Source organism: Equus asinus, chromosome 4 (genome assembly GCF_041296235.1).
Source record: "Equus asinus isolate D_3611 breed Donkey chromosome 4, EquAss-T2T_v2, whole genome shotgun sequence".
NCBI lineage: Eukaryota > Metazoa > Chordata > Mammalia > Perissodactyla > Equidae > Equus > Equus asinus.
The window spans coordinates 68,430,894-68,457,515 of NC_091793.1; the positions used below are offsets into that span (position 1 = coordinate 68,430,894).

A 26,622-nucleotide genomic window follows, 5' to 3' on the forward strand; every position below is an offset into this window, starting at 1 on the left:
ATTAGTGATGTTGAACATCTTTTCATGTGCCTATTGGCCATCTGTATATCTTCTTTGGAAAACTCTTCATATCCTCTGCCCATCTTTTGATTGGGTTGTTTGTGTTTTTGTTGTTGAGTTGTGTGAACTCTTTATATACTTTGGAGATTAACCCTTTGTCAGATATATGATTTGCAAATATTTTCTCCCAGTTGGTGGGTTGTCTTTTCATTGTGTTCCTGTTCTCCTTTGCCTTGCAGCTCTTTAGTCTGATGCAGTCCCATGTGTTTACTTTTTCTTTTGTTTCCCTTGCTCAAGTAGACATGGTATTTGGAAAGATCCTTCTAAGACCAATGTTAAAGAGTGTGCTGCTTATATTTTCTAACAGGAGTTTTATGGTTTCAGATCTTACCTTCAAGTCTTTGATCCATTTTGAGTTAGTTTTTGTGTATGGCAAAAGATAATGGTCCACTTTCATTCTTCTGCGTGTGGCTGTTGAGTTTTCCCAACACCCTTTATTGAAGAGACTTTCCTTTCTCCCCTGTATGTTCTTGGCTCCTTTGTCGAAGATGAGCTGTCTGTAGATGTGTGGTTTTATTTCTGGGCTTACAATTCTGTTCCATTGATCTTTGTGTCTCTTTTTATACCAGTACCTTGCTGTTTTGGTTATGGTAGCTTTGTAGTATATTTTGAAGTCAGGGATTGTGATGCCTCGAGCTTTGTTCTTTTTTCTCAGGATTGCTTTAGCCAATCGGGGTCTTTTGTTGCCCCATATGGATTTTAGGATTCTTTGTTCTATTTATGTGAAGAGTGTCATTGGGATTCTGATTAGGGTTGCATTGAATCTGTAAATTGCTTTAGGTAGTATGGCCGTTTTAACTATGTTTATTCTTCCAATCTGTGTGCATGGAATATCTTTCCATTTCTTTATGGCTGCTTCAATTTCTTTCAATAATGTCTTACAGTTTTTATTGTATAGGTCTTTCACCTCCTTGGTTAAATTTATTCCTAGATATTTTATTCTTTTTGTTGCGATTGTAAATGGGATTGTATTCTTGAGCTCTCTTTCTGTTAGTTCGTTATTAGAGTCTAGAAATACCACTGATTTGTGTAAGTTGACTTTGTACCCTGCAACTTTGCTGTAGTTGCTGATTATTTCGAATAGTTTTCCGGTGGATTTTTCTATATATACAATCAGGTTATCTTCAAACAGTGAGAGTTTCACTTTTTCCTTGCCAATTTTGATACCTTTTATTTCTTTTTCTTGCCTAATTGCTCTAGCCAAAATCTCTACTACTATGTGAATAAGAGTGGTGAGAGTGGGCACCCTTGTGTTGTTCCTCTTCTCAAAAGGGTGGCTTTCAGTTTTTCCCTGTTGAGTATGATGTTGGCTATGGGTTTGTCATACATGCCCTTGATTATGTTGAGGTACTTTCCTTCTATACCCATTTTACTGAGAGTTATTTTGATCAAAAATGGATTTTGGATCTTGTCAGATGCTTTCTCTGCCTCTGTTGAGATGATCATGTAGTTTTTATTCCTCATTTTGTTAATGTGGTGTATCACATTGATTGATTTGCAGATGTTGAACCATCCCTGTGTCCCTGGTATAAATCCCACTTGATCATGTTGTATGACCCTTTTAATGCATTGCTGTATTCAGTTTGCCAATATTTTGTTGAGGATTTTTGCATCTATGTTTATCAGTGATATTGGCCTGTAATTTTCCTTCTTTGTATTCTCCTGGCTTTGGGATCAGGGTGATGTTGATCTTGTAAAATGTGTTAGAAAGTGCTCCATCTTTTTCCATTTGGGGGCATAGTTTGAGAAGGATAAGTATTAAATCTTTGAATGTTTGGTAGAATTCTCCAGAGGAGCCATCTGGTCCTGGGCTTTTCTTTTTTGGGAGGTTTTTGATTATGTTTCAATCTCTTTACTTGTTATTGGTCTATTCACATTCTCTATTTCTTGTTGATTCAGTTTGGGGAGGTTGCATAAGTCTAAGAATTTATCCACTTCTTCTAGATTGTACAATTTGTTGGCATATAGTTTTTCATAGTATTCTCTTATAATCCTTTGTATTTCTGTGGTATCTGTTGTAATTTATTTCATTTCTAATTTTATTTATTTGAGCCTTCTCTCTGCTTTTCTTAATGAGTCTGGCTAAGGGTTTGTCCATTTTGTTTATCTTCTCAAAGAAGCAACTCTTAGTTTCATTGATCCTTTCTACTATTGTTTTGGTTTCAGTTTCGTTCATTTCTACTCCAATTTCTCTTATTTCCCTTTGTCTGCTGACTTTGGGCTTTGTTTGTTCTTCTTTTTCTAGTCCTGTTACTTGTAGTTTAAGATTGTTTATTTGAGATTTTTCTTGTTTGTTAAAGTGTGCCTGCATTGCTGTGAATTTACCTCTTAGGACTCCTTTTGCTGCATCCCATATGAGTTGGTATGGTGTGTTTTCATTTTCATTTGTCTCCAGATATTTCTTGATTTCTCCTTTAATTTATTCAGTGATCCATTGGTTGTTCAGCAGCATCTTGTTTACCCTCCACTCATTTGTCACTTTCGTAGATTTTTTCTTGTAATTGGTTTCTAGTTTCGTAGCATTATGGTCAAAAAGATACTTGACATGATTTCAGTCTTCTTAAATTTCTTGAGGCTTACCATGTTTCCCAACATATGGTCCATCTTTGAGAATGTTCCATGTGTATTTGAGAAGAATGTGTATTCTGCTGTTTTGGGATGGAGTGTTCTGTAGGTACCTATTAATTCCCTCTGGTTGACTGTTTTGTTTAATTCCACTATTTCCCTGTTGACTTTCTCTTTGTGTTATCTATCCATCGATGGAGGGTGTCTCCTACTATTCTGGTGTATTGCTGTTAATATCTCCTTTTAGGTCTGTTGCATACTTTGGTGCTCTTATGTTAGGTGATTATATATTCATAAGTGTTATGTCCTCTTGGACTGTCCTTTTTATCATTATTTACTGTCCCTTTTTGTCTGTTATTGCCTTTTTTATCTTGAAGTCTACTTTGTCTGATCTAAGTATGATAACACCTGCTTTCTTTTCTTTGCCATTATCTTAGAGTATCATCTTCCATCTCTCCACTCGGAGCCTGTGTCTGTCTTTAAAGCTGAGATGTGTTTCTTGAAGGCGGCATGCTGTTGGGTCCATCCTGCCGCTTTGTGTCTTTTGATTAGAGAATTCAAGCCATTTACATTTACAGTGATTATTGATATATGAGGGCTTAATGCTACCATTTTATCACTTGTTTTCTAGTTATTCTTTATTTCCTTTGTTTCTCATCCTGTGTCTTTCGGTCTGCCAATTCAGTTTGGTGGTTCTCTATGATGGTTTTCTCTGTTGTCTCTTTATGTGTCACTTGTATCTGTGTTCTGATTATTTGTTTAGTGGTTACCATGAGGTTTGTATAAATGATCACATAGATGAGATAGTGCATATTCTGATAGTCTCTTATTTCCTTAGTCTAAGCAGCTACCATCCCTTTCCTCTTCCCCATCTAAGTTACTGTTGTCACAACTTATTCTGGTTTGTGTTGTCAATTTGTGATTAAAGTAAAGTGATTATAGTTATTTTTGATGCTTCCCTTACCTTTATCTTTAATGTTATAATTATTTGCTAACCTCTTCTGATAGAGAGTTTTAATTTTGTTTGCCTGTTTATCTCCTTGCTCAAGGCTTCGTAAACCCTTTTCTTTTTCCAGGTATGAGGGCCTTCTTGATAATTTCTTGTAAGGGGGAGTCTTGTGTCTCTGAAGTCCCTCAGCTTTTGTTTATCTGGGAAAGTTTTTGTTTCTTCATCATAGCTGAAGGATATTTTTGCTGGATAGAGTATTCTTGGCTGAAAGTTTTTGTGTTTCAGAATTTTGAATATATTATTTTACTCTCTCCTAGCCTGTAAGGTTTCTGCTGAGAAATTCACTGAAATCCTGAAGGGGGTTCCTTTGTAAGTTCTTCTCTTCTACCTTGCTGCCGTTAATATTTTTTCTTTGTTATTGACTTTTGCCAGTTTTACTAATATATGCCTTGGAGAAGGTCTTTTTACATTGATGTAGTTAGGAGATCTGTTCTCTTCTTTTACTCATAGTTCCAGCTCCTTCCGCAGGTTTGGGAAGTTCTCAGCATCATAGCAACACACAGATGCCACAGCATGACAGCCAGCAGATGGGTGGTGTGGTTCCCTGACCAGGACATGAACCCGGGCTGTGGCAAGAGCGCCAAATCTTAACCACTAGACCACCAGGGGTGGGTTTGGAAGTATTAATGATATGTTTTTAAAATTTTTCTCTTCATAGTCTCTTCTTTCCTCTAAATTGGGATTTTGGGGTATGTGTGTGTTTGTTTTGTTTTCTCCTTTTCATGGTAGAGGCTTTCCTCATATATCTTAGAATCCTTGGTTGTCTGCTCCTATTTATGAGTCGGACTAAAAAACCAATTAGAAGCTCTGAGTGCATGGGTGGAGCTTGTTGACTGTGAGATTACTAGTATCTATTTCTTTGAAATTATCTTAAATTTAATATTATAAAATATTCTAGAAATGGGTAATTAGATTTAAATCTTATAGTAAAATAAATGCCAATTGGATTAAAGAGTTGGATATAAAATTTAAATTCAGAAAAACCAGGGGGAAATAGTATGGATTACTTGTCAGGTTAGTAAAGAAATTTATTTTAAATTTGAGATCCAAAGATTTAAAATAAAAAAGTGAAAAAAAATTGGTGGCTTCAGAGGGTAATCATTAGTTATGTATCTGTGTATCTTTGCATGTGTAAAATTCACCCTTTTAGACTTGTACAAATTGATAGGTCCCATTAGAGGCATTCTGTATTGCTGTGCTCAGAGCTAGGAGACAAAAGCCATTCTAAGGAGTACTTTGTTCATGTTAGACTGTTGTAAAGCCAGGTTACTGATCTCCTGAGATGGTAACCTCGATCGGAGGCATTGTCTATGCTAATTATTGAACAGAGAGTGAGGCAGCTAGTGAGACAGGAGAAAGCAGAGGGAGAGGCATGCCTGCCTTAGAGAATTCTGAATTAAGGTGCAGATGACAATACCAGTCATCTTTTTAGCATTCTCATACCTAGCTGTTTGGGCCTGCCAGGTGTGGATAATGTGGCCACGGTGAGTAGATATTACCACCAATAGAGAATCTACAGATTCTTTCACAGTTGCCATTGATAATGGTGAATACTCTGCCAACAACGGAAGAAATACGTGCCCTTTCCCAGTAATTTCAGGAACAACCAGACTAGAGGTTTACCTTGTCCCTAACTTGCAAATTGGCAGGCATGCTCACATCACAGGGTGTAGTTCTGACACAGTCAAGTGATAACTTGATTAAGGCATGCCCTGGCAACCTGTGTAGTGATACTCTGTATCGTCTTCTTAAACCATTGGAGATCTTTGTTGCCAATGAAAGGGAAAATGATGGAAACAGCGTTAAGAAATTGATTCTAAGGCATGTTTCTAGATGTTTAGTATCCACTGAATTTGAAGGTGAGTGACAGTTTTACTCATATCTGGGCCTGAGATGACAAATAGATTTTTAATTCACTGCCAACTTTGATTAATTAGTAGTGGCTGTCTGGAGCAGTTGTAAGAAGTGTTCTGAGGCAACATCTGGGCTTCGATGGAAAGATAGGTCGAAAAGATTATTGATACCTGCCAATAGAATAGGAAGAGGGAGAGGCAGTGTATCAGGCTAGTTCATCCCCTTCATTTTACCTCTACTTGCTGATGTGTATTTTTGGCTTCCCTGTTACTTAGAATGTAGCATTCTAAGTAGAATAGAATGAAACAGGAATAAGTAGACTCTCTACAGGGTAGGCCCTTTACACACTCGGCATCTAGCTACCTCAGTGCTAGGCTCAGTGAATCAAAGAATGAATGAACTGAGACCAGGATTTGTGAAATATCTAGTTTTCCATAGTGAGGGCAGGGACAGGACTAGGCCCCAGCTCTTCCACACAGTGGTGTTACTCTCCTGCATGACGTAGTGCTTGGTGAGTACAGAATACCAAAAGAATATAGTTCCTATTCCTACCACCAAGGAGCTTGTATTCTGGTTGGGAAGAAAAGACAAAAACGTGTTTGAAGTGATTAGAGCTTTGTATGACAGCATCGTTTGTAAGAAAGTGCTAAAATTTCTAGTCTGGGCCCTGAAAATGGGTGGCATAGATATGAATGTAAAAGTACATTTCTTTGGAATCTCAGCCTTTACACTCATTCCAGTATATCTGTGTTGTGCTTGGGAAAGCCTCTTTTCTTTTTCTACAAGGTAAGATTACCAACCCTCCACCTCACCCCATCCCACCCCCAGTTTTCCTTTCATTTTTGGTGTCACTAGGATGGAATATTTTGACGGGTTAAGGAGTTTTGCTTCAATTTAAATGATCCATTAATAGAAAATAAATGGCATGCAGATTTTTTTAAGCTGAAGATTATCCAGTCACAACATTTGTTTCTAGAGAAATTATTTATAGCATTTTGAATTAAGTGTAAGGCACAGAAAAGCCTTTGTATTGAATATGAGTGCATTTTGAAAATCTTTATCCTATGTAATTGACAGTCTGTACTTAGACAGAAATAGGAGAAATAGATCCTTTTCATAATGTGTATATGTTGTGTAGAGCAGTTAAGTTAATAGAGTGCAGTCAGTCAGTTTAATATAATGCCTGAGAGCACGAGCTCTGGGTTCTGACCTTCAGGGCTGGCATCTTCACCCTCCCTAACTATATGACCTTAAGTAAGTTATGGGATCTCGATTTCCTCATCTATGAAAGGGGGATGATAATAATCCCTTATATGGCTGTAAAAAGGATTAAACAAGATCTTTCAGATAGAGCCCTTAGGTTAGTGCTTGGTCAGTAGTAAATGCTCAATTATTGTTGGTTAGTGTTAGTGTTATTAATATAGTTACTGTTATTGTTATTAGGTGAGTTTGTATCATTGATTTTTCGGAGTATGACTCAACTTCATGTTAGTGTTGTAATATAGTTGACTGTAAACAGTCATGGTTAATAGTTTATATATATATTTTTTTCATACAGATTGAATGTAATTTTTACAAAATTTGATGAAGTTCAAAAATCTGGAAACATGATACAATCTGCAAATGGTGAGTAGAAAAAGCAATCGTTCGTTCTACTTTAGCTTTTTCAGTTTTATGTCAATAATGCTTATACTCTTTCTGAGCAGCTGAATTTGATATCTTGAAAAGGTTTTCTAGGTCTTCAGACTTAACCTTCATTTATGTACCTTCCCAGACCAGAAACTATGGACTTATCGTTGGGTTTCTTTCGCAACCTACATTGGATCCATGATCTAATCTTGTTGGCTTTACTTTAGAAAATACACCTAGAATCTTGATGATGCTCCCTCTAACTGCTGCTCTTCCTCTAATGCAAGCGGTCATGGTAATTTACTGTGCTCTTGTGGTAGCCTTCCACCAATATCCTTGCTTTTACTCTCTCCCGGCGCCTAAAGTGTGTTTTTCACACAGCAATCAGAGTAATCCTTTTAGAATGTAACTCGTGATCTTAATCCCCTGTTCACAATCCTCCAAAGGTTTCCTATCACTCAGAGACTACAGTTTAGTGCCTCACTGTGGTCTACCAGATGCTGCATGATCTGATGCTGACCACCATTCTGATGTTATCTTGTAGTGTTCTTCCCAGAATTTCTCTTGGCTCCAGTCCCATTGTCATCCTTGCTAATTTTGAAGAGTCTAAGCTTCTCCTGCTTCAGGGCATCTATACTTATGATTCCTTTTGCTTAAAACATTCGTCCCCTGGGTGTTATTATGGCCCTCTCCCTCATTCCATGCAGACCTTCATTGCAGTATCACTTCATTACAAAAACCATCCAGAACAGCACATCCAGTGTTCTAAGGAAACTCTTTGTACCCTCATCCTGCTTGATTTTCCTTCTTGGTGCATATCACTGTAAAATATTTTTTATTTATTCATGAGGGCAAGAGCTTTGTTTTGTTGCATTCTTTATCGTTAGTGGTTCAAAAAGTTCTTGGCATGTTAGGTACACAATAAATATTGTTGAATAAATAAAATAATAACAGACTTGCATTCTGATCTTTTGTTTCCAGTACATGTATTCCTTTTACTGTACTTTGTGATATTTGAGGACAAGTGAGTAATTCCTATGATTCCAGAAGGGGAAAAAAAGACACGAGTATATTATTGTATGAATGAAGTCATCAAAAAGTCAATTGCCAACAAGAACTTTTTCTAATTCTGGATACCTTGCTGCTATTTCAAAATTGCTAGAGAACTTATTGCATAGCTTTCAAATTTTGAATATCTTGAGATTGTAAAAAAGTTTGAGTGATTTCCTCTGAAGTGACAGTACGTAAGTGCTGAGCAGGAACAGAATCCAGGTGTTTTGACTCAGCTACTATGTACCTGCCGGCGTTGGTAAGGAATTTGTCTTTGGAGAGCATGTTTCTTATAAAATGCTTGAAGTGTTCTAAAATTGCTTTCATTACCTGATTCCTTTTTCATATGTTTGTACAACTGTAACAATATTGGAAGAAAAAGAGGAATAATATTCACCACAATTCTGCTGTCACCAATAAATCAGTTTTCCTTTTTCCATGTTGTCTTATATTTCATTTTCCTATAACTGTATAATTTGTATGTAATTTTAACCATGGCATAATTTCTGTACATTACCCCCTACTTTTGTATATAGTTTTATATATGCTTTGAAAAATGTATCATTGGTAGAGCTGGGACCAGAACTCTGGCCTTGGAGTCATGCTGCAATGATGAGTAGGTGTGCACGGGCATGGCTGCCTAGCCAGTTGCTAGACACATGCATTTGATTTTGTGTGTGTATATTTGTGTGGTTTGTGTAGTTTCCCAGTTTAAAACTTCTTGGCACCAAAATAGAAAGTACTGGGCAAGGAGGTAGTAGTGGTGGCAGGTTAGTGAGTTTGTACTTCATAGCCTGTATTATAACTATGAAATAGAATCTGATTATAATTCTGGCATTGGGGAGAAGGACCATATCCATGTTGGAGGCCTTGCCTAGAAGAGTGTGTATATACTTTATGAGTTTCAGTGAACATGATATATATGATTTAATCATCAAGAATACCCAAATCCTCTGGCATTGGGTGCGTCACAGCAACTTTTTTTTTTGGTGAGGAAGAATGGCCCTGAGCTAACATCTGTTGCCAATCTTCCTCTTTTTACCTGAGTAAGATTGTCTCTGAGCTAACATCTGTGCCAGTCTTCCTCTGTTTTGTATATGGGATGCCACCACAGCATGGCTTGTTGAGTGGTATTTAGGTCCGTGCCTGGGATCCGATCCCATGACCCCCAGGCTGCCAAAGTGGAGCACGCGAACCCTAACTGCTATGCCACCAGGCTGGCCCCATGGCAACATTTTGTTCTAAATGTCTAGGTGTAAATATTCTTCCCAAATTTCCTTATTCTTGTGGGATATTTGTGTGTATATGTCTATGTGTGTATGTAGGAGTAGGGTTGAGAATGAAAACACTTCTTTTAGGCATCTTGTTAAAAATAGCAGATGGTAAGGAAGCCTTAACTCCAAACTTACTGGAGGCCTGTAATTTCAACTTTTTTGCTGTATATATGCAGTATTACTATTTTAATTGGTAGAGCCAAAATAGAATAACCTGAAGACATATGTATAAAGATTTTAGAATTCCTAGAGCAAATGAGTTTGGTCCCCTTATAGTAACTTTGAGAGACCAGTAAGATGTTTAATTGCTGTCAAAAAACAAAGCACCTAATTTCGTTCATTGCTAGAGTCATTCAACATTTAGATGGCATAGGGAAGCCACACTAGCAATGGAATAAAACCCATTCCCCCTTCTAATTTTTGTTTTTTGCCCAGCGACTCCCAGTGTCACCGTTTTTTGAACTCTTCTGGACTTCAGATCATTGACCACTCTACTTTTTCTCAACCCATCCACCTTCTGCTTTCTCCACTTTGCTCCTTAGACACCTTCATTATGACCTTTCTGAACTTTCTTATTAATTCTAGGAGTTTTGTAGATTTCCTGAAGAGATAAGCATGTCATCTGCAAATGGGAACAGTTTTATCTCTTTCAGATCTCTATACTTGTACTTCTTTTTCTTGCCTTATTGCCCTGGCCAGAACTTCACCACTGTGTAAAATAAGAGTGGTGAGAGTGGATATCCTTTCCTGGTTCTCAATCTTAGGTCTGTCACAACTAAGTGTCATGTTAAGTGTAGGTTTTTTGTAGATGTTGTTTAGCAAGATGAAGTAGTTCTCAACTGTTCCTATTTATCTGAGTTTTTATCACAAATGGGTGTTGGGTTTTTTAAAAAAAATCAGCATATTTTAAATAATGAGATGTAATTCATATCAAAAATTATTTTTTTAAAAATGTATAATTTATTTGTTTTTCATATATTCACCAATTAGGCGATTATCACCGCTGTTTAATTCCACATTAATTCCAGTTTGTTCATCATCCCCAAGAACACCTGTGCCCATTGGCACTCCCTATTTCCTTTTCCTCCCAATCCCTGACAACCTACTTTCTGCCTACGGATTGCCTATTCTGGACGTTTTATATCAATGGAATTTTACAACATATGGCTTTTTGTGTATGGCTTCCTTCACGTAGCATAATGTTTTCAAAGTTCATCCATTTGGTAGCATGTATCAGTACTTCATTTCTTTTTATTGCTGAATAGTATTTCATTGTATAGCTATACCACATTTTGTTTATTCATTCATCAATTGATGGACATTTGGGTTATTTCCACTGTTTGACTGCTGTGAATATTTGTGTAAAAGTTTTATGTGGACATATGTTTTTGTTTTGTGTATATAACCTTACAGTGGAATTGCTGTGTCATATGGTAACTCTATGTTTAACCTTTTGCATCACTGCTACACTGTTTTCCAAAGTGGCCGTTCCACTTTCCGTTCTCACCAACATTGCCTGAGAGTTCCAGTTTATTCACATCCAAGTCGATGTGTGGTGTTGTCTGTCTCTGATTAGAGTCATCCTAGTGGGCATGAAGTAGTGTCTCACTGTGGTTTTGATTTGCGTTTCTATAATGGCTAATGATATTGAGCATCACAATATCCATATTGTGCCTATTGGCCATTTATATACCTTTTTTGGAAAAATGTCTATTCAAGTCATTTGCCATTTTTGTTATGGAGTTAATTGTCAGTTTGTTGTTGTTATGAGTTCTTTATATATTATGGATAGAAATCCCTTATCAGATAGAACGATCTGCAAATATTTTCTCCTTTTCTGTGGATTTTCATATCCTTTTTTTGATGGAATTGTTTGCAGCAGAAAAGTTTTTAATTTTGATGTAGTACAATCTTATCTCTTTTTTACTTTTATTGTTTGTGCTTTGGGTCTAAGAAAACCTGAGAAATAGATTGATATCTAAGAAGTCATCGACTAATCCCCAGTTACAAAAATTTACACCTATGTTTCCTTCTAAGAGTAGTATAGCTTTAGAGCTTATATTTAGGCCTTTGATCCATTTGAGTCATTTTTCGTGTATGGAGTGAGGTAGATCTCCAGCTTCGTTGTTCCGCGTGTGAATATCCAGTTATCTCGGCACCATCTGTTGCAAAGACAGTTCTTTTCTCCATTGGACTTTCTTGCCACCCATCTCAAAAATCAGTTGACAACATATGTATGGATGTATTTCTGGACTCGAAATTCTACCCTATTGATCTATATGTTTAGTCTTAGGCCAATACCACACAGTCTTGATTACTTGAGCTTTGTAGTATGATTTGATATTTAGAAGTTTTTTTTCAGCTTTGTTCTTCTTTTCAAGATTGTTCTGGCTATTCTGGGTTCCTTGCATTTCTAAGTGAATTATAAGATCACCTAATGTCAATTTCTACAAAAAAGGCAGCTGTAATTTTGATAGGGATTGTGTTGAATCTGTTGATCAATTTGAGGAGTTTTGCCATCATAATAATATTGTCTTCTAATCCATTAACATAAGATACCCTTCAGTTTATTTGTCTTTAATTTCTTTCAACAATGTTTTGTCGTTTTCCAGTGTGTACAAGTCTTTCACTAATTTTGTTAAATTTGTTCCTAAGTATTTTATTCTTTTTCATGGTTTTGTAAATGGAATTGTTTTCTTCCATTTACTGTTGGATTGTTTATTGCTAGTGTATAGAAATACAGTTGAATTTTGTATTTGATCTTGTATCCTGCCACCTTGCTGAACCCATTTATTAGCTCTAATTTTTTTTTTCCCCAGTGGATTCCTTAGGATTTTTTGTATATGAGAGCATTTAATCTGTGAACAGGTATTGTCTTACTTCTACCTGTCCAATCTGGATGCCTTTCAGGGTGTTGGGGTTTTTTTCAAATGCTTTTTTGGCATCAACTGATAGGATTATTTTTCTTTAGCCTAATATTGTGAATTATATTGGTTTGTTTTTCAAATAGTAAACCAGCCTTATGTACTGGAATAAATCTTACTTGGCCATGGTGTACAATTCTTATTATGCAATCTTGTGTTTGGTTTGCTAATATACTGTTGAGGACTTGTCCATCTGAGTTCATGAGAGATATTGGCCTGCACTTGTTCTCACCCCTTCTCCCCTTGTCTAATCTATTGATTTTTAAACATGCTCTCATCTGTCCCTATCCAGCCATTTTCATTGCTCTGCCTATGTCTTCCCCTGTACGTGAAACTTCTCCTGAGTTGTCTGTATTCCCTGTCTCAGTTTCTTCACCTTCTGATCACTCCTCAGACTGCTTTAGTCTCGCTTTGTCCCATCATTTCACTGATACAGCTGCCACTGCAGTCACTGATGACTTCTATACCCAAGTGACGTTTTCAGTCTTTACCCTATTTGGTCTGTCACCACGTTTAACACTGTTGATCTCTTCCTCGTCCTGAAGCACTCTTTCTCTTTGGCTTTTCTGACATGACCTTCTTCTGATTTCTTTCTGCTTTTTGGGCTCCTCCTCCTCCGTCTCCTTCATTTGTTTAATGTCTACTCCTTGTCATAAAGTTCTTAGAGCTTGATCCTAGGCCTTTTCCTTTCTCAGGCAGTGCTCTCTCCCTGGTTGTTCTTAGCCATGGCTAGAGCTTTGTTTACTAGCCAGATAACGTTTTCCTATAAATATTTGTCTCTTGCCCCAGCCTTGCCTCAGTGTTGTAACATATATGCAGCAGCTGCCTATCTGACATTTATTCTTGTATTTGAGACATGTATCTAAATCCAGATTCATATTCTATCTCCTGCTGAAAGACAAAGCACAAAACAACTGAACATAACCCCATCCTGGATCTTTTCTGTACTTGTATGAATGTTTGCTCCATTATCCACGTAGGCATGTAAATTAAAACTTAGGTGCCACTTTGATACCCCGGTCTTACTCCCTGCCCATATATATATTTCATCACTGGTCCCTGTGGATTTTAACTCCTACATATTTCCTGACTCCATCTACGTTTCCCCATCTCCAGCACTCTGATCCCATCACTATCATTCTTTGTCTGGACTATTAAAATAACCTGCTTATTTTTCTCATTGCCTCCATTTTGCCCCTCTAATCTGTTCTTTTGTGGTGGAAGCTTGCCAAAATGAAGGCTGGTCTTTTTCTCTGAATGAAAACTGCCATGAGATGAAAGAGACTGAGGCTAAAAGATTTTCTACTGTTTCCCTTTTTTCTTCACCCAGGACAATGCTAAAAAGCATTTAATTACCTGCACTGTCATTTTGATGTTAGCTTATGAGATTGTCATTTTTCAGAAATCTGAGCACGTTAGACCTCTGCCTTCCTGGAGCTGGACGCAATCTGTAGCCAAACTCTATAGGCACACCTGGGTGAGGCTTCAAAGCAGAAGGTCTTCTGACCCCCTTTCCTTTTAGTTTCTTCATTTGGAAAATTTCAAATGTATATTAAAGTGAAAAGAATGGCATAATGAACCCCCATGTAGCCATCACCCAGCTTCAACAATTAGCAGTACATGGCCCATCTTGTTTCATATCTATTCATCAGAAATAAGAGACTGTGGTGAGGAACAGTTGTAACACATTATATCATTTGAGTCAGGTCCAAGAGATGGGCATGTCCCTTTCTACAGTTTTTTAGCAGAAACATTAAGATAGAAAATGAGCATGGGTTCCAGAATAGGTGTATTCTTTTTAGGAGTTGTGCAAGCATTCACCTCCTGAAAAGATCCACATCATTGCTACTGTCATCTTCTAAGAACAGAGGAAAACAATTACAATTTATAACTCTCCTTTGTTTCAAGAGAAGGGAAGAAAACTAACATTACCACGTTAATTCTGTGATGATGGTGGTGGGAGGAGGGCTTCGGTCCCATAAAGGAGTTTTGATGAAGAGTCTTTCAGAACGTCTCCATGTTGCAGGTGGATTCTACCTCCTGCCCTCACCACATACATGTTTGTTTGTTTGTTTTAATCCTCTTATTATTTCCATTCATTGCTCTCAAGATAAGCACAAAATCCTTATCTGGCCCTACTGTGGCCATGGTCTGTTTGGAGCCCGCAAACTCAGCTCCAGCTCTTTACGGCCTCATCTCTGTCTGGCCCTCCCTTAGGGCTAATCAAGTTGCCTTATCTTACCCTTCCTTCTTTTTTGGTGAGTAAGAATGGCCCTCAGCTAACATCTGTGCCAGTCTTCCTCTATTTTGTGTGTGGGACACCGCCACAGCGTGGCTTGATGAGCAGTGCTGGGTCCACGCCTGGGATCCGAACGTGAGAAGCCCAGCCCACTGAAGCAGGGCACGCGAACTTAACTGCTATGCCACTGGGCCATCCCCTTAGCCTTCCTTTTTAAGATCTTGGTATGTGATGTCTCTTTTGTCTGCTCTTTCTTAGCTAACTTCTCCACATCCTTCCCATCTCAGCCCAGCTCGCTGTCCCCCTCCTCTGGAAAGCTTTCCCTGGCCTCCCGTTGAGCACTTTCAGGCATGCCCTGCTTTGCTGCATGTGCGTTTACATTTGGGGATGGTTTATCTAATGTCCATCTCTCCCACTGGACTGTGAGCCTCCTGAGTCCGGGGCACTGTGTCTGGGTTTGCTCGTTCTAGGACTCAGACACGTCAGTCTGTCCTCTGTTGTTAGTCCTAGGGAGTCTTCTCATTGGTTCATGTGGCAGGAATCAGTTTTTCCTTTGTAATCTCTTAGAAATATGGTGTGCTTATATGAGCACTTTGGATCGGAGATACCTCGATTCTTTTTGTTTTCCACTTTTTCTTATGGATTCTTAATGTATCAATTAGATTCTGCAGTGTTGCATGAGAATGGGAGCTGAGGAAGAACTGAGTAAAACACAGAGAGAATGGTAACATAGTGCTCATTTCCAGCTTCCTAAACAGCCTTTGGGCAGAAGTTCTGATCGATTGAAGGATGCCTCGTTTGAATAGCAGATGATCTATTCGCAGATGTATTTCCTAGGTTGACCCCAGAAGATGTCTAAGTGATCTGTGTCTTTCAAACTCCCGTTTGTGAAAATTCAGCCGCCCATCCTCAGCAGGAGGACTTGACAGGGATCCATTTAATAAGTGGTAACTGTGTGTGGCAACAGTGTTTGTAGTTGTTCATTTTGGAGTGTGGGTGCCCACGTCTCCCCACAGGAAGTGTAGACACAGTGTCACGGAGAAGTTTAAGGACTGCTTTGAAAATATATGTGACCATCATTTCTTCTTAGAAAGCGCTTCTTTGATCTACCACTCTTTAGCTGTGTGACTCTGGGCACGTTACTTAACTCCTGTGAGCCACAGATTGCTCCTTTGTAAAATGGAGTGAACACCCTGTAGAGATATTGTGTGGAGTAAATGAGATTGTGTGTAAAACTCCTAGCACAATGCCTGGGACGTGGTGGGTACTCAAAATGGTAGGTTTCTCCTCCAATTGCTCTGTTTTAGAGGTATATTTATCTTGTAAATGAAAAAACATCATTTGAGAATAACTGTCATGCTTTTTTTTGAGTTTTGGCTTATTTTGTGTTACACATTTAAAATTTAATGTACATTTTCTTTAACAATTATGCTCTTACAAAAAAGGCTTTATTCAGATTCAATTCACATACCATAAAATCATCCATTTAAAGTGTATAATTAAATCATTTTGTATATTTACAGATGTTTGCAACCCTCACCATAGTGTGTTTTAGAACCTTTTTATCACCACAAAAGACACACCTCGTGTTCTTTAGCTGTCACCTCCCCATCTTCCTAACTCCTCCTCCCAACTCCCCCTACCCCAAGCAACCACTAATCTACTTTCTTAGAAATTTCCCTACTCTGGACATTTCATATAAATGGAATTACATAATATGTGTTCTTTTGTGTCTTTCACTTAATGTTTTCACTTAACGTAATGTTTTCAAGGTCCGTCCATGTTGTAGCGCACGTCATGACTTATTCCTTTTTATGGTAGTCCATTGTATGGATAGACCACATTTTGTTTATCCATTCATCCATTGATGAACATTTGTTCTGTTTCTACCTTTTGGGTATTGTGAATAGTGCTGCTTTGAACACTCACTTACAAGTTTTTGTTTGAACACTCACTTGCAAGTTTTTGTTTGTACACCTGTTTTCACTTCTTTTGAGTATATACCCAGAAGTAGAATTGCTGGATCAAATGGTAATTCTATGTTTGACTTATTGAGGAACTGTCAACTTGTTTTCCGTGGTGGCTTCCCCATTTTATATTCCTGCCAGCAATGTGTCAGTGTTCCAATTTCTTCACATCGTCTCCAAAAAGAACAACAAATTTTCCATCTTTTAAAAAAATATTAGTCGTCCTAGTGGGTATGAGGTGGTCTCTCATTGTGGTTTTGATTTGCATTTCCCTCGTGACTGATGTTGGACATATTTTCATGTGTGTGTTGGCCATTTCCTTTTTTTTTTGAGGAAGATTAGCCCTGAGCTAACTACTGCCAATCCTCATCTTTTTGCTGAGGAAGACTGACCCTGAGCTAACAGCCATGCCCATCGATCTTCCTCTACTTTCTGCGTGGGATGCCTACCACAGCATAGCTTTTGCCAGGCGGTACCATGTCTGCACCCAGGATCCAGACCAGCGAACCCTGGGCCACCGAGAAGTGGAATGTACAAACTTAACCACTGCGCCACCAGGCCACCCCTTGTGTCAGCCATTTCTATATCTTCTTTGGGAAAATCTTTATTCAAGTCCTTTGCCCATTTTAAAATTTGTCTTTGTTGTTCAGTTATAAGAGTTCTCTATATATTCTGGATACAAGACTCTTAATCAGACATATTATCTGCAAATATGTTTTCACATTCTGTGGGTTGTCTTTCTTGACATTTAAAAGTTTTAAAGTTGTTTTTCTTTAAAGATTGGTACCTGAGCTAACAGCTATTGCCAATCTTTTTTTTTTTTTTTTTTCTGCTTTGTCTCCCCAAATCCCCCTGGTACATAGTTGTATATTTTAGTTGTGGGTCCTTCTAGTTGTGGCATGTGGGACTCCACCTCAACATGGCCTGAGGAGCAGTGCCCTGTCCACGCCCAGGATCCAAACTGGTGAAACCCTGCGTCAATGAAGTGAAGCGTGCGAACTTAACCACTTGGCCACGGGGCGTCCCTTACAAGTTTTAAGTTTTGATGAAGTCTCATTTATCTATTTTCTCTTCTGTTATTTGTTAATGATAACGCTCTTTTCAGTAAGAAATAAAAGCTCTAGATTTGAGCTAAATTGAAAGAAATTTATTAATATGATAGCAGTACTCTTAGGGAAGAAATAGGCTTTATCTTGGGTTGTATTTCTTGACGTATTCAAAGTTATGTTGTTCTAAGATGTGTAATTGATTATATTTATATAAAATTCTAGGAATGTAACATTTTAAAAGCATAAGAATTGTGACTAAAACAGCAATGGAAATGCAGCTGAGTAGCAATTGGAAATGAGCGTCCATCTGTAATAGAATGCTTCATCCTTGTATGATTCTTTTTTGTTGCTAGGTTACCCAAAGGCCTTTCAGCTTTGAATGGCAAGAATATGGGAGTTAAAAATATGTTGTTTTATAGATTTTTGTTTCTTTTTTTTCCATCTCCATGTAATTAGCAAACCCCTTGAAGCAAAAATTACGGTTTTTCCTTCCTTGGGTTTCAAAAAGCAAATTATTTTCTATGTCAGTTTTTTAAATCACGCAGATGTGCTTATGCTCATGGGAGAATTGGATTTTCAGCGTAAGAGAGTCAGTAATTATAGACTAGTCAATGTCCTTTATCTGCAGCCACTTAATGATCTTTAATTGGATTTGATTGAAGCAAGGCCCATGGACATTAATTTGGTTAAAAATGTGCTTGCTTTTGAATTTCTTAAGCAAAGCTAACATGTTTATGAGGAAAGAAAGAAAGTATCATGCTGGTTAAATCCATGAAAATTCCGTAATAAACCTGTAGCTAAAGAAAAAGACAAAATATTTATTTGCTGACAGAAGTGTAGGATAGATAGCAGATAATCAAAATTATTGGCCCTTATACATGAATGTATCTAGGCTATCTTTTTGCTGCCAAATGCAACCTGCCTTATGTCTTTTTATTTAAAATGTTTATAATTTGAAAAATTTTAGGTATCATTTCTAAGTTGTTGGAAATTAGGAATACCTGTGCAAGTCTGAAGACAAATAGACCAAAGATGAATTGTTAGGTGAGATCTGAATTGTTGCCCAGTGTAGCTAGGACAAAGCATTCATTTAAAAGTGAATTGACTGTCTTTTCTTTATTAAGCAGCAAAGCCATTATTATCTTGCATGGTGGTTAAAAACAATAATTGTGAATAAGTGGATCAGGTGCTGATAAAGGGTTCCCACCCCCTCCCCCTGCTTGTTTCTTAGACTGTGGATTTCACAAGGTTTGGGATTCTGGTTTAGTATCTTAGGAAAGTGTTTCCATAGTCACGGATACAGGCGTAATATGTTCCAAGGCTGGCAAGTGTGCTGTGCTGTGCTAAGAAGACCACCTAAAATAGCCTTGAAGAGACTGTTTCTGATACGAGGTTACATAGCTTAAGCTGCAACTGACAGTTTACTTTATTATCAATGTGGAAATAAGATTGCATTTTGATTTTGTTCTTATTTAAGGTTTATATTAGGAATGTTCTATTCTTTTTTTTTTATGGGGGAAATCAGATAGTTGGTTAAAAATTTTTTTTAATACCAGTTTTAAAGAAGGGTCTCTTATGTGAGTAAAGTCAGGTGGGGAAGGTTTGCCTCTCACTCGTCACCCCCCTTTTTAAAAAATCACCATTGTGTGTAGTCCAGGCTTTTATTTTGCAATAGGGTGGCACTTGTCATTGGTGCTGGCTTACACCGAAGGAGTCGTGTGGGTGGAGAGTTTGCTGATGCTTGTGTTGTGTGAGGAGGTATAGCTTTCAGAGCAGTGTTTTCACTTGTACTGCGATCACTGATGGTCATGACTACTGGGAAAGGTAGGCTGGTCTAATATATTCTGAAGAGTGTTTATAATTATTGCTGCTTAACTAGGAAATAAATACAATATTTAAGATATTTTGTAATTGCTTTGATAACTAAAAATTGTAGAGGAAACTTAGAAAAATAATTGCTATGCATATTTACATTTAGCAGGGAAAAATTGTGAAACCTACAGATGTATTAACAGTAATGTTAACCTTCGAGGTCTAGAGAGGAAGTAGGCACAGTAAGTCGAAGTTAGCTGTGTTTTCATCACCCTCTGTTTATTTCATGTGCTTTTAATTTGTTTCTGCTCTCTTGTGTTCACAGTATGTGGGTTATAAGTTATTTTGCAATTATAAGACATTTGTTAATAAGTATAAGCTGCCTTGAACCTACTGGCTAGAAATTTCTAAGGTTTCCCAACATTGGATAGAGGAAAAACACACTTTAAGTCCTGGTGGTGGTGGGATGCTGCTTTTGTCTTGAGAATCATCATATACAATTTTTCCTTCCCTCTTAAAGATTTGCATTTTTAAAATGCAAAAATGGGGAACTGAAAAACTACAAAAGAAGTATTGTTTACAAAAAGTCTTTATTGATTAGCCTTCGGTCTTTCCTTAGAGGTTTTACCACGTTTTGGCAGCATTGAAATGACTGCGAGAACTCCACGTGAACAAGGTTTGTGTTTGCAGGAAGAGTGCAGTTGATGTGATGTGAACAGCCGCTGTCAGTCTCGTTGTCCTCTGGGATGGTCTTCCTGGTAGGCTTTTCATTTGTTGTCTCTGAGGGATGTTTCCAAACCCTTCAACTGAAACAGGTGTTACACAGAGTGAACTGTGCACAATAGTAAGTGCTCATTTGTCTCCCACTGTGAGGACGTTGGCACACATCCAGCTCATTTGCTCTGTGTTTATTTTGTAGTGGATTCTTACTTAAGGTGTGTATATCTGTCTTCTTAAACTATGTTTGGTTAAGTTTGCTGAAAATGGTCATATTGGAAGATGCTGCGTATCTGCTTGTTAGTTATATTTTGCAATTGAGAATTGAAAGCATACAGTGATAGTATTCCTTTTTGTTTCATCCTTCATTACAACATTCTGTATTCAGGTTAAGCTCCTGCAGGAAATCAATACCTGGGCAAGAGAGTTAAATCATTCATGTTCTGAACTGACCTCTTTTTAGAACCAGCCCTTCATTTGAGGATTTGAGAGTATATTAAGTAGCTTTTGTCTTAAGTTGTTGTATTTTGGATTGCTTTTTAACAACAGGGCAAAATAAATATGGGAGTCGACTGTTTTATGTTAAAGACCATGGAGAAAGCTTTGTGGGTCTGAATTTAAAATAAAGTGTTCTTTTGCTTGATAATTCCTTTTGAATTGCCTACCTCCTTAGTCTCTGTTAACCTGAGATTCAAGCTTAGAAGCATTGGTAACTTTTACCCTAAGTAGCTGCAAATCTAGTAGGAAATGAGGAATGAAAAGCTACTTCTTGTAGCGGTGGCATGTTTGAATCTTCCTCTGTCAACCCATGATTAATAAGGGACCCATTAACAATCTGCAAAATAGAACATCAGCGATTCTACCATGATTCTTGTAGACTTAGTATTTTCAAAGTACTTTCCCGAATGTCTTTTGTTTGTTTTTGTTTTGTGATCCTCACAGCATCCCCTTAAGGACTAGGCAGGGCAGCTTTTAAACATGGATATGGGACATTTCAGATTTTATTTATAGGTTGGTGGCAGGACAGAGAGCAGAGCTCTGGACTAGACCTTCTTGGACCAGTCTCCCTTGTTTTTAAAAGCAGTTTGGTATTCCTGGAGGAGAAAGTGCAGGGGAAGATGGACAAGGACCTTGTATGCCCCCCTAGAAGCTGAGATGCTTATTGTAGACTGTTACTTGTCAGAGTTAAATTTAAAAAATTGAGTGTGGGGTAGAGAAACTGATACAGGGTGGCCAACTTTAATTTTACCACATAAAACAACAACAACAACACAAAACCCCACCTTATCTCTTGTTATTTTGTAAAACAAGGGACATTAACATCAATAAAAAATAAAAAGATGTAGTTAGGGATAAAGGGTAGTCCTTTAAGTGGAATAAATTTAGCTTTCATGAGAAATTTACAAGTTTTTCCTTATAGTTCTCAGTTTGGTGCAGACTGGTGTAAATAATCCAGAACGTGTCAACAGTCCTTTAAGTGGTTTTTGGGTCTGGGTGACTGGATTGTAAGTGGACAAGTGACTTTGGGGGCAGGAATGAGCATGTGGACTTTGGAATCCCTTAAACTGAGTGTGAGTGCTGTGTCTGCATGAGCAGGGTGTGACTTGGGCCAGGTGACTTGTCTGTTAGCCTTGATTTCCTCATGTTCGAGTTGGAGGTAATAATTCCTGCACCACTGTGGAGAGTAAGTAAGATGGTGCATATGGATAGCTTGGCAGAGGACCCGGACCATAAATATCGTCGTATGTCATACAGGGACACAACCCAGTGTGACAGCATTAGATGATCTAATGAAACTTGGACTTAGGTTTAAAATGATATGGCTGATGTTTTTGTTTAGCTGTGGAAAGCTCTCTTAAGAGAAACAAGATGCAGAATCAGATCTATAATAAAATCTCTTAAAAAGAAACTGCATCCAATACCCAGATCTTGGTTTCTAACGCCAGCAGGGCTCCATAGGGAAGTGACTGATTCTGGGGCTAGGGCAGGGAATATATATATGATGAGCCTCATGAGCCTGTAGTGTCAGAAAATAAGGAAGTGCTCAACAAAAAGCAAAACAAAACAGTGATGGGGGTATGTCAAAGGGACACAAGTCAACTGAAAGATTCCCAATGACCAAAGCTGGAACGATTTTAGCAACAAAATTAAGTAGGATTGGATTATAACCCAAAGTATAAGATAAATTTTGATGGGTCCATACTCATAAAAATGAATGATTGAGTAAATATGTAAATGAGGGAGAGGAGACAAAATCTCCCATGCAAAGTTGTTCCAAATCATTTATGTAGTTACTCCACCCTGGAGGAAGAGAGCGTACCTTCCTGCTCCTTGTGTGATATGCATAGTGACTTCCCTCCAAAGAGTACAGTATGGAAAGGGAGAAAAAGAGTAACTATACAGGGCAGAACTGACAAACACCACCTCAGCTAGGTCGTCAAGGTCAACATCAGCAGTGTTGGTGACAACATGTACTCTTATTACGATATGAGAAGAATTGCATGTTACCTCCGTGGTCTTCCTCCTCCAAACCTTTAAGCTCTGTCTAAACATGACAGAAAGCTCAGGCAAACACGAATTGAAGGATATTCTGTAACCTACCCAACCAGTACTCCTCGAAACTATTACGGTCATCCAGAATGAGGGAAGTCTGAGAAACTGTCACAACCTAGAGGAGCCTAGGGAGACCAAATGTAATGTGATATCCTGAATTGGGTCCTGGAACAGATAAAGGACAGTAGGAAAAAAGTAAGGAACTCTGAGTAAACTGTGGACTTTAGTTAATAATATGTATCAATATTGGTTCATTACTTTTAACAAATGTACCATACTATTGTTAGATGCTAATAATAGGGAGACTGAGTGTGGGGTATATGGGAACTCTGTACTGTCCTCACAGCTTTTCTGTAAGTTTAATGTAGACATGCATCGCTTAGTGACAGGGATACATTCTGAGAAATGCGTCGTTAGGCAATTTTGTCATTCTGCAAACATCATAGAGTGTACTTACACAAACCTGGATGGTATAGCCTACTATACACCTAGGCCAGATGTACTGATCTTATGGGACCACCGTTGTATACATGGTCCTTTGTTGACTGAAACGTCATTATGTGGTGCATGGCTGTACTATTTGAAAATAAAAACTTTATTAAAAACAAAAAACTGGAAAATAGTAAGGGAGTTGGAAGAGAAGCTTTTTATTCTCATTTCATTTTCTTCTGAATATTTGAATTACTTAACCGTTTGTTTATATAAGCATTAATTTTGTTCTTTGAAAAAGGTTGCAGAGTTTATCAGAGTAGTGAGATTATGTGCTTTTATTTTTTATGTTTTGAATGTTCTGTGTATTTAAAACATCTATTGTTATTTATTTAAAAAAAAAAAAAGATTGGAGGCAAAGAGAGCAATTAGGAGACTGTTTCAGTACAGAAATGCACCTAAGAGATGAGGAATACGTGAATTAGGACAGCCGTAGTGGGACCGGAGAGGGAACGGAGTGAGAGATGGTTGAAGTGGCACTGGCCACACTTAATGATTATTTGAGTCGGTGGGTGGGAGAAGATGTGGCAGGAGATTATAAGGGAGAAGGGAGACTTAGGAAGAATTCCATATTTTTGTGTGGCTGACTGGATGAATGGTGATAGGACCAACTGAAGTAGGGAACGTGGAGGGTGACCAGGTTTTGGGGGGTAGGAGACGATTATAGTTTTGGACACTTGAACTTAGAATTTTGTATGTGGGTTTGATTCAGGTGGCTTTGTATCTTGAAGTAGAGATGGGGCTGGTATAAGAGGATTTAAGATTTCTTAGAACATGGGTGTATTTTAAATTGTTGTCTTATTTCTCTCTGTCTTCTTATGCAGAAGTATGATTATTTGCCTCCTTTGGGTCTTGAGAATGAAGTAATGAAAGCAGGAATGGATGATTTGAAGGATTATTGCACAAGAGGCAAATAGCACTTGGTGCAGTCACTTTTAAGTAAGAGAAAACATTCTCGTAGGAAACTTTTTCCAAATTTGGCTCTGAATTTTTCCAGCTGACTTACTTTTGTTGCCTATGTGCTGTTGTCAAGAAGAATTGGGTCAGGATTGTTACAATGATAATTAAAATAACATTTCCAAAAGAATGCAAGATGTAGATCTAATACCTGTGGGATTTGGGTTCTGACATTTATTAAGTATAATGCCGTTTTAGGCCAAGTTCAAAGGTACAGTAAGTACTGTGGTCAAAAAGAGAAAGAATATTTAATCAGTGAACGGATACACTGTGAGTTTTGTTAATATGACTTTAAGACATTGTCTAAGGTGTTGAGATATTAGTTGTGATTCCTAGAAGGTCACTTTTAGTTTTCAGTCATCAGTATACACATTTTATTTATAGCCCTTACAGTTGCTTAAAACTCCCCCCTTTCCTGTGAAATAGTAAAAATGTATGTCCAGATATGTTCACTTAAAAGATTAATGTCTACACTGTCCCTTTTGAGTACTTTTGTGAGAAATAAGTAACAATTTAAATGCCCTACTATTCTGTAACTTACTATCATGAAGAAGTTTGGGGTTATTATAATTATCGTTATTAATTAGTAATTACCAGCTCCTGTTTGGCACGTCTTTGTGCCTATGCTGTGCCAGCACCAGTCCTCACAGCTGCCTGTCCTTTCTTGGCCAGGGGCTTCATACACATTATTCCTGCTAGAATACACTTTATTCATCACCCAGCTTAACATCTGCTCAGTTTTCAGGCACCGCTTTTCCTGATACAAAGACTTCCTCAGGAACGCCTTGCCTGGACCTCTGTAGCCTCCAGCAATTTCCTTTCCAAAGGCTCGTCATGCTGCCTGGCTGGCAGCTCTCAGGGTAGGGACTGCTTTGTTCTCCGAATTGCCAGCATCCGGCTCAGGGCCTGGCAGAGGGCGGGCATTTAAACACATATTCCAAATTCACCAATAAAAGGTATGTGGATGATCCTCATTCTCCAGATGAGAAGCAGGCTCAGAGAAGTTCAGTAACCCGTCTAAACTAAGGAAGAGTGCCGGGATTTTTGTAGTCTGGAGACCTCTTTGAAGTCTGTGTAGTTTTCACCACTACACGTGCCACCTCCCAAGGTTAGAGTCACTTGTGGAAGACTGAACTCCAATTATTGTTGTGTTTTCTCAGTGAAACCACCCACTCAGTGATTTACCCCTCATGCTAGAAATGCCAAAACCTTTGTTCAGCATGAAGGACTATAGCTTTGAGGTCAGGAGGCTTTCATTGGCCGGTTGCCCGGGATGTCCATGCACGGAGGCTGCTTCCAGGTTCCACTGGGACGGGGCTGAGCCAACTCCATAAGCCGACGGCACTCCATGTGACTGTACCACCACCTTATGTACAGTGTCCCTTCTGTCATGGATGCCTAGTCATTGAAAACAAATCTACCCACTGACCTTTGGGATTGAGAGAGTTGATTGAGCAAGGAAGATGAAAAGTTCTAGTAAAATAGGTTGGGCTTCATGGGTTCTTCTTATAGCCAGGTTCAAGACTGAATAGGTATATACATTTGATTTTTATAAAAATGAAATTGGAAAAAAACCCCACAGTTGAAAGGCTCTCTTTTCTATCTTAAAACTTGTTTTTGGCATCTTTAGTCTCCTTGGATTTCTGTCTTCCTTTCATTAAAGTTATTCCTAAAGTGTTTTATTTTTCTTGATGCTCCTGTTAATTGAAGTTTCTTAATTTCATTTTTAGATTATTCATTACTGATGTGTAGAAATGCAATTGATTTTTCTGTATTGGTCTTATGTCCTGCAACCTTGCTGAACTCATTAGTTCTAATAGTTTTTCAGTGAATTCTTTAGAACTGTCTACATGCGGGATTCTGTCATCTGTCAACAGAGGTAGTTTTAGTTCTTCCCGTCTAATCTGGGTTTTTTCTCTTTCTTTTTCTTTACTAATTGCCTTGGTTAGAACCTCTAGTACAGAATGGCAACAGAGGACTTCTTGTCTTGTTCCTGATCTTTGGGGGGCAAGCATCTAGTCTTTCACTGTCAAATGTAATGTTAATAGTATGTTTTTTATTAGTTCCCTTCTAATCCGGTAGTGTTTTTAGCATGAAAGGGTTTGTTTGGGATATTCTCAAATACTTTGTGTCTGTTGAGCATATTGTTTTTGTCTTTTATTCTATTAATATGATGTATTAAATTAATTGATTTTTGTAATTAAACCAATATTGCATCCATGGGATAAATCTTACTTGGCCATGATGATAATTCTTTTTGTATGTTGCTGGATTTGGTTTGCTAATATTCTGTTGAGGATTTTTATGTCTATATTCATTAAGAGATGTTGATGATTCTATGCTTAAGAAATTGTCTTAAGTAAATAATTTTCTAAAGTAAGCAAGCATCTCTTACAAGAATTAATTAAAATAATGCACAGAAAGCACTTAGCGCAGTGCTCAGCACATAGTAAGTGGCCAGTTTATGCCAATTG

At 37.9% G+C, this 26,622-nt stretch overlaps 1 protein-coding gene across 24 annotated transcripts in view; it reads left to right on the forward strand.

Moving 5' to 3' along the window:
• The window catches only part of CLASP1 (cytoplasmic linker associated protein 1), a 255,693-nt gene that overhangs the window by 106,697 nt on the left and 122,374 nt on the right, over positions 1–26,622 (forward strand). For all 24 annotated transcript variants that reach the window (XM_070507429.1, XM_070507431.1, XM_070507435.1 and 21 more), the window contains exon 8: positions 7,047–7,114. In XM_070507429.1, the coding sequence (XP_070363530.1) occupies positions 7,047–7,114 (68 nt within the window). The remainder of the gene's footprint in view (positions 1–7,046; positions 7,115–26,622) is intronic.